We start from the raw sequence: 15,659 nt of genomic DNA, 5'->3' as shown, positions 1-15,659 counted from the left end.
AATACTAGTTACCAATCGTCTCACCTAGAGTTTGAGCTGTCCAAATATGGGAGTGTCAAGGTAGGCTTAAAAATATCACCCCTCTAAGGTTAAATTTCTCGAATAATTGTAGGTCAGAAGGCACAAAATATTAATACATTTGCTAGACTAATATGCATAAAGGTGGTATTCACTCTTTCAACAAAAAGAATTTACTGAGCTCCTCTGGTGTGTATGAGGCACTGTTCTAAGCACTGGATAATGTTTTATAAATTTTCATTAGCAGTTTAGGGTAGATTCACTTCCCTACATGCTTGCTGACTCCTGGTATTCTCTTTCTCCCTCTTCTTGTTTAACCTGAGGAAATAACTACAGATGTACAAAAGATTTAGATAAAAAGTGGTTCATTAAAGCACTGACTACAATAGCAAAATAATTGGAAGCTTTCTAAATTTCCAAAAATTCATGAAAATTGTACATTTCATAATGACATATTCATACAACAGAATACTTAGGCCACCATTAAGAATTCTGGTCAATGTCATGCAACCAATTAGTGGTAAGGACAGGATTCTGATCTAGGCCTGTCTTATTCAAGTATATATTACTAAGCAGATGATTAGTATATAGGTATTTCTTAGGGGTGACTTGAGGCTAGAGAAGATAAAAGTATAGTGGTGGACAGAAATGGTAACCAAAATTAGATCTCAACAAGTTGGCATGATGGGCCAGATCAACAAAATAAAATTTAAAGAAGCATAAATGTACCTGAAACGGAGTTTAAAAAGTCCAAATGCACAAGTAAAGATTTAGAGAAGACACAGCTTAATAAGTAATAAATAAATAAATAAATAGCACATGTAAATGATTTAATGAATTTTACAGAACTGCCAAGTTCAGTCTGTCAAAGTTTGATTACGATCAAGGATGATTATGAGCACTCAAAAACAAAAATAAATACAAAACAAATGTGACTTGGGGCAGCATAAACAGAAATATAATATCTAGAAGAAGGGAAGTCAGAGTCTGATTCTATCCCGCAGTGGTCAAAATCCTTACACCTGAAGAAAAAACATTAAGCATCCTGAACACGTTCGCTAGAGAATAATCATGATAGTGAAGAAGTCAAAGCTATGCCTTATGAGGAATGGTTAAGGCAACGAATAGGCTTGTGTAGGATATACTACTTTAAGTATTAGTTAATGAAAATAGCAATGATATCTGAGACGAGAATTTTTCTGTATGGCACCAATGCAAGAAATGTAAGGCCAATGGGTAGAAGTTATTAAGAGACAGGTTTGTGTCTGATACAAAGAAGGACTTTAAGATGAACTAGAGCTGTCAGAAAACATAATGGGCTGGCTTAGATTCCTTTACCTAGAGTTTTATTCATGTAGAGGATAAACTGCCACTTAGTGTGCATATTGTAGAGGGGATTATGGTACCATGTTTTCTAGGATGAACTAGAAAACATCTAATTAGGGTCACTTCCAAAACTGAGATCTTAATGATTTCCTTGAACTGACGTTTCCTAATATGAGGTGTACCTGTATTAGTTTTTCAAGACAAAAAAATCAGCCTTTCTAGAATTTCTAAGATACTACACTACTTATTAACTAATAAAGGTCTTTCAGTCATTAAGAAAAATCAACTGTTTTCCATTGGAGCTAGAATTTTAGATGTTTGGGTTAAATATAATACAGTGTTTACTTTGAGATACCTTATTAGTATTTCTCTGAACTTATAAAATGTGCCTAACAAATACTTTAAAACCATTTTTGATGAATGTTGCTGTTAATTGCTGTCAAGTCGACTGCAACTCATTACAACCCCATGTGTGCAGAGTAGAATTGCTCCATAGAGTTTTCAAAGCTGTGACCTTTCAGGAGCAGACTGCCAGGCCTTTCTCCCAGGGTACCTCTGGGTGGGTTCAAACTGCCAACTTTTCAGCTAGTAGTCGAGCACTTAACTATTCACACCACCTGTAACAAACTCACAGCTTTTCCATCATCTTTATCTCATACAAAATTCACAAACCTGTAGTAGGCAAATTACCTGCTCTGGTTTCACTAGCTGCTTTCTGGGATCCTCTTCTTTGGCTGCACGGACACTTACAGATGCACATATCAGACCTGTAGGCAAGGTTGTCAGCTTTCCCATCTGGAAAGATACATCAAAAATACCTTTTTAATTGAAAAGCTTCCCATCTTACATTTCTTGATAAATTTTGGGGATATCTGAAGAACACTATTGGTTTCATTTAAATAATTTAAAATTAAATTTAATCTAAACTCAAATCAAATTTAAACTCAAGCACTACAAATTATATATTTTTATGACATAGTTCCTAAAATTCTCCTCTGGATGACAGAGTACTATTTTCACCTGTTAACAACCTACTTCATACAAAATAAATACCATAATGACAAGGTGTCTTAGTCATCTAGTGCTGCTATAACAGAAATACCACAAGTGGATAGCTTTAACAAAGAGAAATTTATTTCTTCACAGTAAAAGTAGTCTACAAGTCCAAATTCAGGGCGTCAACTCCAGTAGAAGCCTTTCTCTCTCTGTCGGCTTTCTCATCAATCTTCCCCCGCACTAGGAGCTTCTCTGCGTAGGAACCCTGGGTCCAAAGGACCTGCTCTGCTCCCTGCACTTTCTTGGTGCCATGAAGTCCCCAACTCTCTGCTTGCTTCCCTTTCCTTTCATCTCTTGAGAGATAAAAGGTGGTGCAGGCCACATCCCAGGAAAACTCCCTTTACATTGGATTAGGGAGGTGACCTGAGTAAGGGTGGTGTTACAATCCCATCCTAATCCTCTTAACAGAAAATTACAATCACAAAATGGAGGACAATCACACAATACTGGTAATCATGGCCTAACCAGGCTGATACACACATTTTTGGGGGGACATAATTCAATTCATGACACCAGAAAAAAGTGAATTTACAATTTGAGGGATTAAATGGAATTGATCATGGTATTTGTACTATGCTGAATAATGACCCCCAAAGATATCCAGATCCTAATCCCTGGAACCTGTAAATGTTACCTTGTACAATAACTAACTTTACAGATGTGAATAATTTAAGGATCTTGAGATGTGGAGATTATCCTGGGTTATCTAGGCAGGCCCTAAACGCAATTACAAGTGCTCTTAGAAGAGGGGGCAGAGAGAAATCTGGAAGAGAAGAGAGAAGGCAATGTGACGACCTTAGGAGAGAGGGCGATTTGATGATGCTCCATTGTGGGACTTTAAAGATGACGGAATGGGCCACGAGACAAGGAACACAAGAAGTATAGCTCTAGAAGATGGAAAAGGCAAGGAAACAAAGTCTCTCCTAGAGCCTCTGAAGGAAGAGTGGCCCTGACAAAATCTTGGTTTTGGCCCAGTGAAACTGATTTTGGACTTCTGATCTCCAGAACTTAAGAGAATAAATAGGTGTTGTTTTATGTCATCATGTGTGTGATAGTTCGTTACAGGAGCCACAGAAAACTAATACAGTATTCACTCAGTTCGCAAATATTAACTGAGTGCCAACTATGTGCCAGACCCTGGTTTAAGTGCTTAGGATTCATTAGTAAATAAAACAAAGATACCTGTTTTGATGGAGCTGACATTCTAGTAGAGAGGAGATAGGCAATAAACACAATAAATACATGGTATATTACAAGTTGATAAATGCTATGGAAGAAGCAAAACAGGATGAGGGTGATCTGGAGCGCTAGAGATGCCAGGTGCATCTTGAAATATAATTTTTATTTAGATTATTTATGGATATAATTTCCTTCTATTTTAAATGCTTGGCCCCTAACTTCTCAAAATGCATTCCTTTTAATCTATTTCCTGCTTAATCTAAAGCCAAAAGTGACCTTTGTTTTGAATATAACTTGATGTGAATTAAGAATGCAAGAAATAAGGGAGGAACAAGACGGCGGTGTAAGCAGTCACACACTCTTGCCCCCGACAATAATTCTAGAAGAAAACAAGCAAAAATTGATGAAATTGATAATCTCAGATCTCTGGATATCAGTTAAAGGGTTGGAGGGCCAAAATGAACAATGAATCAAGGAAAACATAGCACAGATGACGGGATAGCGGAGGTCCACCAAGCATCCTCGCCCTACCCCTCTTTCCAGTTTAGTGTGTCCACCTTGGGGAAGCTACAGCTGGTGCTCTCAGGCAGGGAGCCCATGGTTGCAGCAACGTAGAGGATGCATAGCGGACCAGAGGTACTAAGTAATCAGCACTGTGACAGAAGGGTAGTGCAAATGGGGGCTCCTGAGCAGTAAAGCTAGGGACAGAGAGGCTCTGGGAGCACAGCGCAAGCCAGAACCCCTAAGCAGGCAGATCTGGGATAGAACAGTGTGGCATGCTCAATGTCGCCTGGAGTCCCTTTGAGTCCCGGGAGGTAGAAGTGTGGTGAGTGCAGCATAGGCCAGACTTTGTGAGTAGTCAGACCCAGGACAGAGAGACACAGTGAACACAGCACAGTCTGGAAAGCCTGAGCAGACAAACCAGGGACAGGGAAACATGCTAAGTGCAGCAGGGGCTAAAGTTCCAGTGAGTCCTGGAAAAGAACATCACAATGAGTAGAGTGCGAGCCTGAGTTCCTGATCAGCAGCGAGGACATGTAGCGAATCGGCAACAGCTGCTGCTTTTGGGGTGGGACTTTGAGACTAGTGTTGCACAGCCGATACCACCAGGAGAGGAGGCTTGTGGTGAGTCTGCAACAGATGCAGCTCCTGGTGGTGTGGGGACTGAGACCACAGTTATATGACCAGTTCTCACAGAGGGGAAGATATGCGATGAGCAAACAGAGACAGCTGGCAAACCCAAACAGGGGTGCAGACACTAGAGAGGCATAGCTGGCACCCCTGGGGGCAAGGGAAGTCTGGTTTTCCAATATCTGGTGGTGAGGCAACCACGATAGGTTGCTACAAGCCATAGAGTTTGGGGTTGCGTAGTACCGCCAGCACCTCCAATCAAGGAACCTGTAAGTGAAGCAGTAATGTCCAGTACTCATAGGCAAGGAGACCAGTAAGGAAAGTACAATGACAGGTACACCTACATGGGAAGTCTGGAGCTAAAGAAGAGAGCCACAACCTCCAATAAGTTAAAATAATAATAACAGTAATAAAGTAGAAGAGCAAACCCTAGGAAAGGGGGAGAATCTCTAGAGCCACCAGAGTAAAATATTTTAATGTCCTGAATACAATAAAAAAAGAACAAAGCAGATGAAGAGGCAGGCAGGAAAGGATAGCCCAAACAAAAGACTAAAAGAAGGTGACAGAAACCATCCAAGGAAGAACAGTTAATGGAATACCAGACAAAGACTTTAAAGCAACAGTAGCAGGCATACTCAGTTAGAGGAATACACGGAAAAAGAGCTAAAGGAAATCAGGAAAACAACACACACACACACACACACAAAGAACTTCAATACAAAGATAGAAATGAAAAAAAAAACCAAAAACCAGAAATACTGGTGCTGAAAAGGTCAATAACAGAAATGAACAATTCTCTGAAAGGGCTCAAGAGCAGACTGGCAAAGACAGAATCAGCAAACATGAAGATAGAGCAATTCAGAATATGCAGCCTGAGGAACAAAAAGGAAAGAGAATGAATAATAATGAACAAAGCCTAAAGGAGCTCAGAACACCATCAAGCAGAATAATGTACACATTATTGGAGTCCCAGAGGAGAAGTTACAATATTGAAGGATTCTACGGGGAAAATATTAAACAATGCAGGAAGAATCAAAAGATGGAAGGAATACACTGTCATGTACCAAAAAGAATTGGTCGATGTTCAATCATTTCAGGAGGTAGCATATGATTAAGAACCAATGGTACTGAAGGAAGAAGTCCAAGCTGCACTGAAGGCAATGGCAAAAAACAAGGCTCCAGGAATTGACAGAATACCAGTTGAGATGTTTCAACAAACAGATGCAGCACTGGAAGTGCTCACTCATCTATACCAAGAAATTTGGAAGAGAGCTGCCTGGCCAACCGACTGGAAGAGATTCATATTTGCACCCATTCCAAAGAAAGTGATCCAACAGAATGAGGAAATTATGAACAATATCATTACTATCACATGCAAGTAAAATTTTGCTGAAGATCACTCAAAAGTGATTGCAACAGTACATCAACAGGGAACTGCCAGAAAGCCAAGCCAGATTCAGAAGAGAATGTTGAACAAGGGATATCATTACTGATGTAAAATGGATCATGGCTGAAAGCACAAAATACCAGAAAGATGTTTACCTGTGTTTTACTGAGTATACAAAGGCACTCAACTATGTGGATCATAACAAATTATGGGTAACATTGCAAAGAACAGGAATTTCAGAACACTTAATTATGCTCATGAGGAACCTGTACTTAGACCAACAGGCATTCGTTTGAACAGAACAAGGGAATACAAGAAATGTGTGCCTCAGGGTTGTATCCTTTCACCGTGCTTATCCAATCTGTATGCTAAGCAAATAATCTGAGAAGCTGGACTATATGAAGAAGAGCACAGAATCAGGATTGGAGGAAGACTCATTAACAGCGTGCAATATGCAGATGACACAACTTCGCTTGCTGTAAAGTGAAGAGGACTTGAAGCGTTTACAGATGAAGATCAAAGACCACAGCCCTCAATATGGATTACACCTCAACATAAAGAAAACAAAAATCCTCACAAATGGACCAAAAAACAATATCACGATAAACGGAGAAAAGATTGAAGTTGTCAAGGATTTCATTTTCCTTGGATCCACAATCAATTCCCATGGAAGCAGCAGTCAAGGAATTAAATGATATATTGCATTAGGCAAATCTGCTGCAAAAGACCCCTGTGAAGCGTTAAAAAGCAAAGATGTCACTTTAAGGACTAAGGTGCACCTGACCCAAGCCATGGTGTTTTCAATTGCCTCATATGCATGTGAAAGCTGGGCAATAAATAAGGAAGACCAGAGAAGAATTGGTGCCTTTGAATTATGGTGTCGGAGAAGAATATTGAATATTCCACGGACTGTCAGAAGAAGGAACAAATCTTTCTTAGAAGAAGTACAGCCAGAATGCTCATTAGAAGCAAGGATGGCGAGACCGTCTCACATACTTTGGACATGTTATCAGGAGGGATCAGTCCCTGGAGAATGACATCAAGCTTGGTAAAGCAGACAGCAAAAAAGAGGAAGACCCTCAATGAAATAGATTGACACAGTGGCTGCAACAATGGGCTCAAGCATAACAATGATTTTGAGAATGGTGAAGGGCTGAGTAGTATTTCGTTTTGTTGTATGTAGGGTCACTATGAGTTGGAACCAACTCGATGGCACCTAACAACAAGAAAAAAGAGACAAACATGGATAAAAAGAATTTTGAAGAAATAATGGCTAAAATTTTCCCAAATCTGCCAACAGACACAAACTTACACATCCAAGAAGCTTAAGGAACTCCAAGTAGTATAAATCCAGTAAGAGCCACCCCAAGGCATATTACAATCAAACTCTTGAAAAGCAAGTAAAAAGAGAGAATATCGAGAGAAGCACGAGAGAAGAGATACATAACATAAAATGAGTCCTCAATAAGATTAAACCAAAAAAACCAAAAGACAACAACAAAAAAACCCTCAGACCCACTGACATTGAGTCAATTCTGACTCATAGTGACCCTACAGGATGGAGCTGAATGACCCCCATAGGGTTTCCAAGGAGCGACTGGTGGACTCAAACTGCCAACCTTTTGGTTAACAGCCAAGCTCTTAACCACTGTGACACTAGGGCTCCTCAATAAGATTAAGTGCCAGTTTTTCCTCAGAAACCATGTACGCAAGACAGTGGGATGACATGTTTAAAGTGCTGAAGGGAAATAACTACCAGTCAAGAATACTATATCCAGTAAAACTGTTATTCAAAAATGAGGGCAAACTTAAGACATTCCTAAACAAAAGCAGAGGGAATTTGTAACCACTAGACTGAACCTGGAGCCCTGGTGGCACAGTGGTTAAGAGCTCGGCTGCTAACCAAAAGGGTCTGCACTTTGAATCCTTGAGTCCTGCACTTTGAAAAGGGTCTGCACTTCGAATCCTTTGAGTCTTTGGAAACCCCATGGGGCAGTACTACTCTGTCCTATAGGGTCACTAGGAGTCAGAATTGACTTGACGGCAATGGGTTTAGACAGATGCTACAAGAAATACTAAAGCAAGTCCTGCAGAAGGATAAGTAAGGACACTAGACAGTAACTTGAAATTGTACAGACAGAGGAAAAAGCAAAGCTACATCAAAGGTAATTTCTTTATGAGCATAAAGGCTAGATTTAAGGAATTTTTCTTATTAGACAATCCAGCTAGCATATCTTTCATGCTTCATAAAGACAAAAACATAAAAAATAATAAAAAAATAAAAGATACTTAAATTTCAGTCAGGGTTTCTAAGACATAAAGAGATAATAAGTGATAACAACATAAAAGGGGGAGCAGGAGCGAAATAAGTATAGAGTTTCTGTATGTTACTGAAGTTAAGTTGGTATCAATAATAAACAGGGTGTTAGAAATGTAAGATGCTAAACATAATCTTCAAAGTAACCACAAAGGAAATAAATAATTATACACAAAAGGAAAGAAGATAGAAAACAAAATGGTTTAGTAAAAAAAAAAAAAAAAACACTTCACAAAAAAGGACAGCACTGAAGGAAAAGAGGGACAAAGAAGGTATAAGACACACAAAAAGTGAACAACAAAATGTCAGAAGTAAGTCCTCCTTTATCAGTAATTATTTTGGATGTAAATAAATTAATTAAATGCTCCAATCAAGAGCCAAAGAGTGGCAGACGGGATTAAAAAACGTGATCCAACTACATGCTGTCTAAAAAAAAGAGATTGTATAAAAGAGATACACCTTAGGTACAAAGACACAAAAAGGTTGAAAATGAAAGGATGGAAAAAATATTCCATGGAAATAATAATGGCATGGCAATTTCAATATCAGACAAAACAGACTTGAAGTCAAAACCTATTATAAGAAAGAAAAAACACTAAATAATGATAAAAGGTTCAATACATTAGGATACAGCAATTATAAATATATTTGCACCTAACCTCAGAGCCCCCAAATATATAAAGCAAACACTGATAGAACTGAAGGGAGAAATAGACAGGTCTACCTACAATAGTTGTCTTGGAAGAAGCACAACCAGAATGCTCCTTAAAAGCAAGGATGGCAAGACTACTACGTCTTACATACTTTGGACATGTTGTTGTCAGGAGGGATTAGTCCCTGGAGAAGGACATCATGGTTGGTAAATTAGACGGTCAGCAAAAGAGAGGAAGACCCTCAGTGAGATGGACTGACACAGTGGCTGCAACAAACGGCTTAAGCATAACAATGACTGTGAGGATAGTGCAGGACAGGGCAGTGTTTCATTCTGTTGTACATGGGTCGCTGTGAGTCAGAACTGACTCAATGGCACCTAACAACAACAACCTGCAATAGTAGTTGGAGGCTTTAATATACCACTTTTGATAATAGGTAAGACAACTAGAAAGAAGATCAGTAAAAAAAAAAAATAGAAGATTTGAGCAATACTATTAACCAAGTGGAAACCCTGGTGGCATAGTGGTTAAGTACTATAGCTGCTAACCAAAGGGTCGGCAGTTCGAATCCACCAGGTGCTCCTTGGAAGCTCTGTGGGGAAGTTCTACTCTGGCCTATAGGGTCGCTATGAGTCGGAATCGACTCGACGGCACTGGGTTTGGTTTTTGGTTTATTAACCAAGTAAACCTAATAGACATATATAGAACACTCCACCCAACAATAGCACGACACACATTCTTCTCCAGTGTACATGTATCATTCTCTAGGATAGACCATATTCTAGGACACAAAGCCAAGTCTCAATAAATTTAAAAAGATGGAAATCACACAAAGTATCTTTTCCAATCACAATGGAATGAAACTAGAAATCAACAGAAAAAAACTGGAAAATGCACAAATACGTGGAAATTAAACAACACAGTACTAAGCAACCAGCAGGTCAAAGAAGAAATCAACAGACAAATCAAAAAATACTTAGAGTTAAAGGAAAATGAAAATAAAACATAAACTTATGGAATGCAGCAAAGGCAGTACTTAGAGGGGAATTTATAGCAATAAATATCTACATTAACAAAGAAGAAAGATTCTGAGTCAATAACCTAACTCTACAACTCAAGGAACTAGAAGAGAAAGACCAAGCTAAGCCTAAAGCTACCAGAAGAAAGGAAATAATAAAGAGCAGAAACAAATGAAATACAGAATAGAAAAACAATAGAGATAATCAATAAATCCAGAAGCTGGTTTTTTAAAAGATCAAAAAAATCAACAATTAGCTAGACTTACAAAGAAAAAGAGAGAGAAGATACAAACGTCTAAAATTAGAAATGAAAGAAAGGGCATTACAAATGACATTTCAGAAATAAAACAGATTTTAAGAAAATACTATAGACAGTTGTATACCAACAAATTAGATAATTTATAAGAAATGGACAAATTCCTACAAACATATAAACTCCTTACTCAAGAAGAAACAGGATCCCAACAAACCCATAGCACATCCATAGTGAAGGGACTGAATCAATACTGTATTTTTACGCTAATAACACAAACATTATATGTTTTTTGCCAGCCGTGCAAACCCCTGTGAGGTATTTTCGTAAGCGTGCTATGGTAAATTTTTCACAGTAAAATATAAAAAAAAATAGCAGAATATCTCTTGGTGGGAGGGCATGGTTGGCAAAAAAAAGTATAATATCTACATAATTTGTGTAAAAATAATCAAAAGCTTTCCAACAAAGAAACGTCCTGGACCAGATAGCTTCACTGGGAAATTCTACCAAACGTTAACAGAAGAAGTGACATCAATCCTAATTAATCTTTTCCAACAAATAGAAGAGGAAAGAACCTCAAGAAAACTATATACGAATAGGGATCTAATAAATATAGTTGCAGAAGTCCTCAACAAAATTCCAGCAAACCGAATCCAAAACATTTTAAAAGGTTTATATACCACGATCAAGTGGGATTTATTCCAGGAACGCAAGGGTGGTTCAACATCAGAAAATCAATCAATATAATACACCACATTAATAGAAACAAAGGAAAAGAATCATATGATCATCTCAATCAATGAAAAAAAGGAATTTGACAAAATTAAACACCATTTCATGATTTAAAAAACACTCAACAAAAAGGAATAGAAGGGAAATTCCTCAATATAATAAAGGACATGTACAAAAAACACACAGCTAACATCATACTCAAAGACTGAGAGCTTTCCCACTGAGATCAGGAATAAAACAAGGATGCCTACTCTCACCACTGTTATTCAACATCATTTTGGAAGTCCTAGCCTGAGCAGTTAGGCAAGACAAAAATAAAAGAAATCCAAATTGAGAAGGAGAAAGTAAAATTATCCCTTTTCACAGATGACATGATCCAATACATAGACCAAAGATTCCACAAGAAAGCTACCAGAATAAAGGAACTGGGCAAAGTGGCAGTGTACAAGGTCAGAATGTAAAAATCAGTTGGATTTCTATATATCAACAATGAGCAAGCAGAAAAGGAAATTAAAGTAATATTATCATTTATAATAGCATCTAAAAGAATAAAGTACCTAGGAATAAATTTAGCCAGGAAAGTGAAAGACTGGTACACAGAAAACTATAAAAGATTATGAAAGAAACTAGGGAAGACATGAATAAAAGGAAGGACATTCCGTGTTCAAGGACTGGAAGGCGTAATAGAGTTAAGATGCCAATACTATCCAATGCAACCTAAAGATTCAATGCCATCTCCATCAAAATTCCAAGAGCTTTTCTTTGCAGAAATGGAAAAGCCAATCCTCAAATTTGTATGGAATAGCAAGCAACCCTGAATAGCTAAAGTAATCTTGAAAAAGAAGAATAAAGTAGGAGGACTCACATTTCCTGACTTCAAAATACACTATAAAGCTACAGTCATCAAATTAGCCTGGTACTGGTTTAATAATACATAGACTAATGGAACAGAATTGAGAGTCCAAAAATAAATTCAAACACCTATGTTCAATTGATTTACAACAAGGGTGCTAAGTCCATTCAATGAGCAAAGAAGAATATTCAATAAATGGCGCTGGGAAAATTGGATTTCCACATGCAGAAGAACGAAACAGGATCCAGGCTTTACCCCACACAGAAAAAGCAATTCAAAATGTATTAAAGACCCAAATGCGAAAACTCAAACCATTAAATTCTTAGAAGAAAATATAGGGGCATGGCTGTGGGACCTGGTATTTAACAATGAACTATCAGATATGATAACAAAAGCATGAACCCCAAAAGAAAAAACAGATAAACAGAACCTCATAAAAATTGAAATACTTTTGTTCATCAAGGGATTTTATCAACAAAGTGAAGAGACAACCTACAGATAGGGAGAAAATTTTCAAGAACCATATATCCAAAATATATAAAAGACTCCTACAACTGAACAACAAAAAGACAAACCCAATCAAAAAATGGGCAAAAGAATTGAACAAACATTTCACAAAAGTAGGTTAACAGCCAACAAGCGCATGATTAGATGTTCGACATTATTAGCCAGTAAAAGCAAAACAAAACCCAAACTTGTTGCTTTCAAGTCAATTACAGCCCATGGCAACCCCACGTGTTACAGAACAGAACTGCTCCTTAGGGTTTTCTTGGCTGTCATCTTAACAGAAGCAGAGCAGCAGGCCTTTCTTCCATTCTACCGCTGGATGAGTTCAAACTGCCAGCCTAGGTTACTAGTCAAGAGCAAACCATTTGCACCACCTAGGGCAACTCATTAGCCATTGTTCTTGTTGTTAGTGTGCGCTGTCGAGTTGATTCTGACTCATAGCAACTCTATATGATAGAGTGGATCTTCCCCATAGGGTCTCCTAGGCTGTAATCTTTACAGGAGCGGATCGCCAGGTCTTTTCCTCCCGTGGAGTGGCTGGTGGGTTCGAACAACCAACCCTCTGGATAGCAGGCCAGCACTTAACTATTGCACGACCAGGTCTCCTTAATTAGCTATTAAAACCAAACCCACTGCCCTTGAGTCGATTCCAACTCATAGTGACCCTACAGGATGGAGCAGAACTGCCCCATAGGGTTCCCAAGGCTGTAAATCTTTACAGAAGCCAACTGCCGCATCTTTCTCCCACGGAGCAGTGAGTGGGTTCAAACTGCCAGCCTTTTGGTTAGCAGCCGAGCGCTTATGCACTGGGCCAACAGGCCTCCTCTCATTAGCCATTAGGGAGATGCAAGCCAAAACTGACAATGAGATAAGACTTTGTTCCCATGAGAATGGCAATGATCAAAGAATGGATAACAAGAGGTTTTGGAGATGATGTGGAGAAATTGGAACACTCATCCATTGCTGGTGGGAATCCAAAATAGTACAGCTGCTGTGGAAAACAGTTTGTTCATTCCTCAAAAGTTTTAACATGGAACTACCATATCACTCAGCAATCCCAATCCTAGGTATATATCCAAAAGAAGTAAAAGTGGGAATGCAAACAAAAACATGCATATATGTTTAAACCCCCAGCCCAGTGCCGTCGAGTCGATTCCGACTCATAGCGACCCTATAGGAGTTTGCTGCAGCATTATTCACAGTAGTTAAAGGTGGAAATAACTGAAATGTCCATCGACAGATGAATGGTAAACAAAACATGATATATACATGCAACAGAATATTATTCAGCCGTAAAGAGAAATGAAGTCCTGATACGTGCAACATGGATGAACCCTGGAAACATTAAGCTGAGCAAAATGCCAGTCATAAAAGTACAAATCCTATATGTCATGGATTGAATTGTGTGTCCCCCCCCCCCCCCACAAAATGTGTGTCATCCTGGCTAGGCCATGATTCCCAGTATTGTGTGGTTGCCCACCATTCTGTGATTTGATGTTATTTTCCTATGTGTTGTAAATCCTACTACCTCTACGATGTTAATGTGGTGGGATAAGCGACAGCTATGTTAATGAGGCATGACTCAATGTACAATATTAGGTTGTATCTTAAGTCAATCTCTGTTGAGATATAAAAGAGAGAAGCGAGCAGTGAAACATGGGGACCTCATACCACCAAGAAAGAAGCACCGGAAGCATGGCATGTCCTTTGGACCCAGGATCTCTGTGCTCAGGAGCTCCTCAGCTAGGGAAGACTGATGACAAGAACCTTCTCCCAGAGCCAACAGAGATAGCAAGCCTTCCCCTAGAGCTGGCACCCTAAATTTGGACTTCTGGCCTCCAAGACTGTGAGAGAATAAATTTCTCTTTGTTAAAGCCATCTGCTTGTGGTATTTCTGTTATGGCAGCACTAGATGACTAAGACATTGTATGATCTCACTTATATAGAAATAAACAAATATACAGATACCAAAGCTTATTAGTGCTTACCAGAGGTGGGAGGGAGGGAGAAAGGAGGACTTTCTGCTTGTAGGGGGAAATAAGGTTATGTTAATGGTGGCAGAATAATTAGCAAAAAGATAGGGACAGAGGCTTCACAACATGAAGAATGTAATCAATGTCTCTGAGTTGTACATGTAGAAACTGCTGAAATGGCAAATGTTTTGTTGTGCGTATTTTCACCAAAATAAAAAAAAAAAAGGAGAATGCATGAAAATTACTGGCATTAAGATCAAAGTGTTCCAGTGTTTACTCAGGTACTAAATTAATGCCTAAAAGTTCATCCATTAAACAGGGCCAAATGAAAAGCTTTCCAGGGAACAAATATTTTAAGAGCTTGGTTCTCTAAATGAGAAAGGAGGCTTGTTGAAATTGACAAAGGCCATCCACAGGATAGAGGTCCCCTTGGATCACACACAAGTAGAATTGAGCAAGACCTGGGAGAAACACTGGTCAAAGGGTTCTAAATATTCTACCAACCGTGATAGGGCCTGTACTTCATTCCTGACACCTTTTCAATATTTTATAAGCAGAGTAAGGCCACAGGTACTAGTTAAGCAATAGGCTGTTTAAGCTAGGCCTGAGTCTAATTAAGTTGTTGTTGTGTGCCGTGGAGTTGATTCTGAGTCATAGCGACCCTATATGACAGAGTAGAACTTCCCTATAGGGTTTCCCAGGCTGTAATCTTTATGGGAGCTGATTGCCAGGTCTTTTCTTCTGTGGAGCCACTGGTAAGTTTGAACTGCTGACCTTTCAGTTAGCAGCTGAGAGCTTAGCCATTGTGCCACCAGAGCGCCTTCATTTAAGACTCCAGAAATACAGTGTAAAATGAAGAATCAACACTAATGAGACATTTTGCTGCTTCTTTCCCCTTTCAAGCATCGCTCTAGCACATGTGACAGCATCACTGGATGATTAATGCAGGCCTACCTTCATCGACTCAGCAGCACTGCGTGTTTTTACCTCCCCCCTAAAGGCATCGCTTTTGATGTTTTATACTCAGTTAATGTCCGCTAATGAAATAACAGGATTTAAAATCCATGCTTATGTCAGGTATTAATAAAAAAAAAAATTAAAATGGATGCTAGGAGAATAAAGTTCTAAGGTTATTATTTGAAGGATGTTAATTCTTAGAACATTTAAAAGCTCGTTTTCAAATACCTGGCTAGACTTTACTTCTTCCTAAGGCACTACTGCCTAGATATAAGAAAAACACTTTGGAGTATGCTGA

At 38.8% G+C, this 15,659-nt stretch overlaps 1 protein-coding gene across 4 annotated transcripts in view; it reads right to left on the bottom strand.

Annotated features, from left to right (window-relative positions):
- The window catches only part of APOOL (apolipoprotein O like), a 99,366-nt gene that overhangs the window by 35,308 nt on the left and 48,399 nt on the right, over positions 1–15,659 (bottom strand). For all 4 annotated transcript variants that reach the window (XM_010592699.3, XM_064278614.1, XM_064278613.1 and 1 more), the window contains one exon: positions 2,035–2,139. In XM_010592699.3, the coding sequence (XP_010591001.1) occupies positions 2,035–2,139 (105 nt within the window). The remainder of the gene's footprint in view (positions 1–2,034; positions 2,140–15,659) is intronic.

The sequence above is a fragment of the Loxodonta africana genome, chromosome X (genome assembly GCF_030014295.1).
Source record: "Loxodonta africana isolate mLoxAfr1 chromosome X, mLoxAfr1.hap2, whole genome shotgun sequence".
NCBI lineage: Eukaryota > Metazoa > Chordata > Mammalia > Proboscidea > Elephantidae > Loxodonta > Loxodonta africana.
The sequence above is the reverse complement of the archived record's forward strand: the minus strand, read 5'-3'. Positions and strand labels throughout refer to the sequence as shown.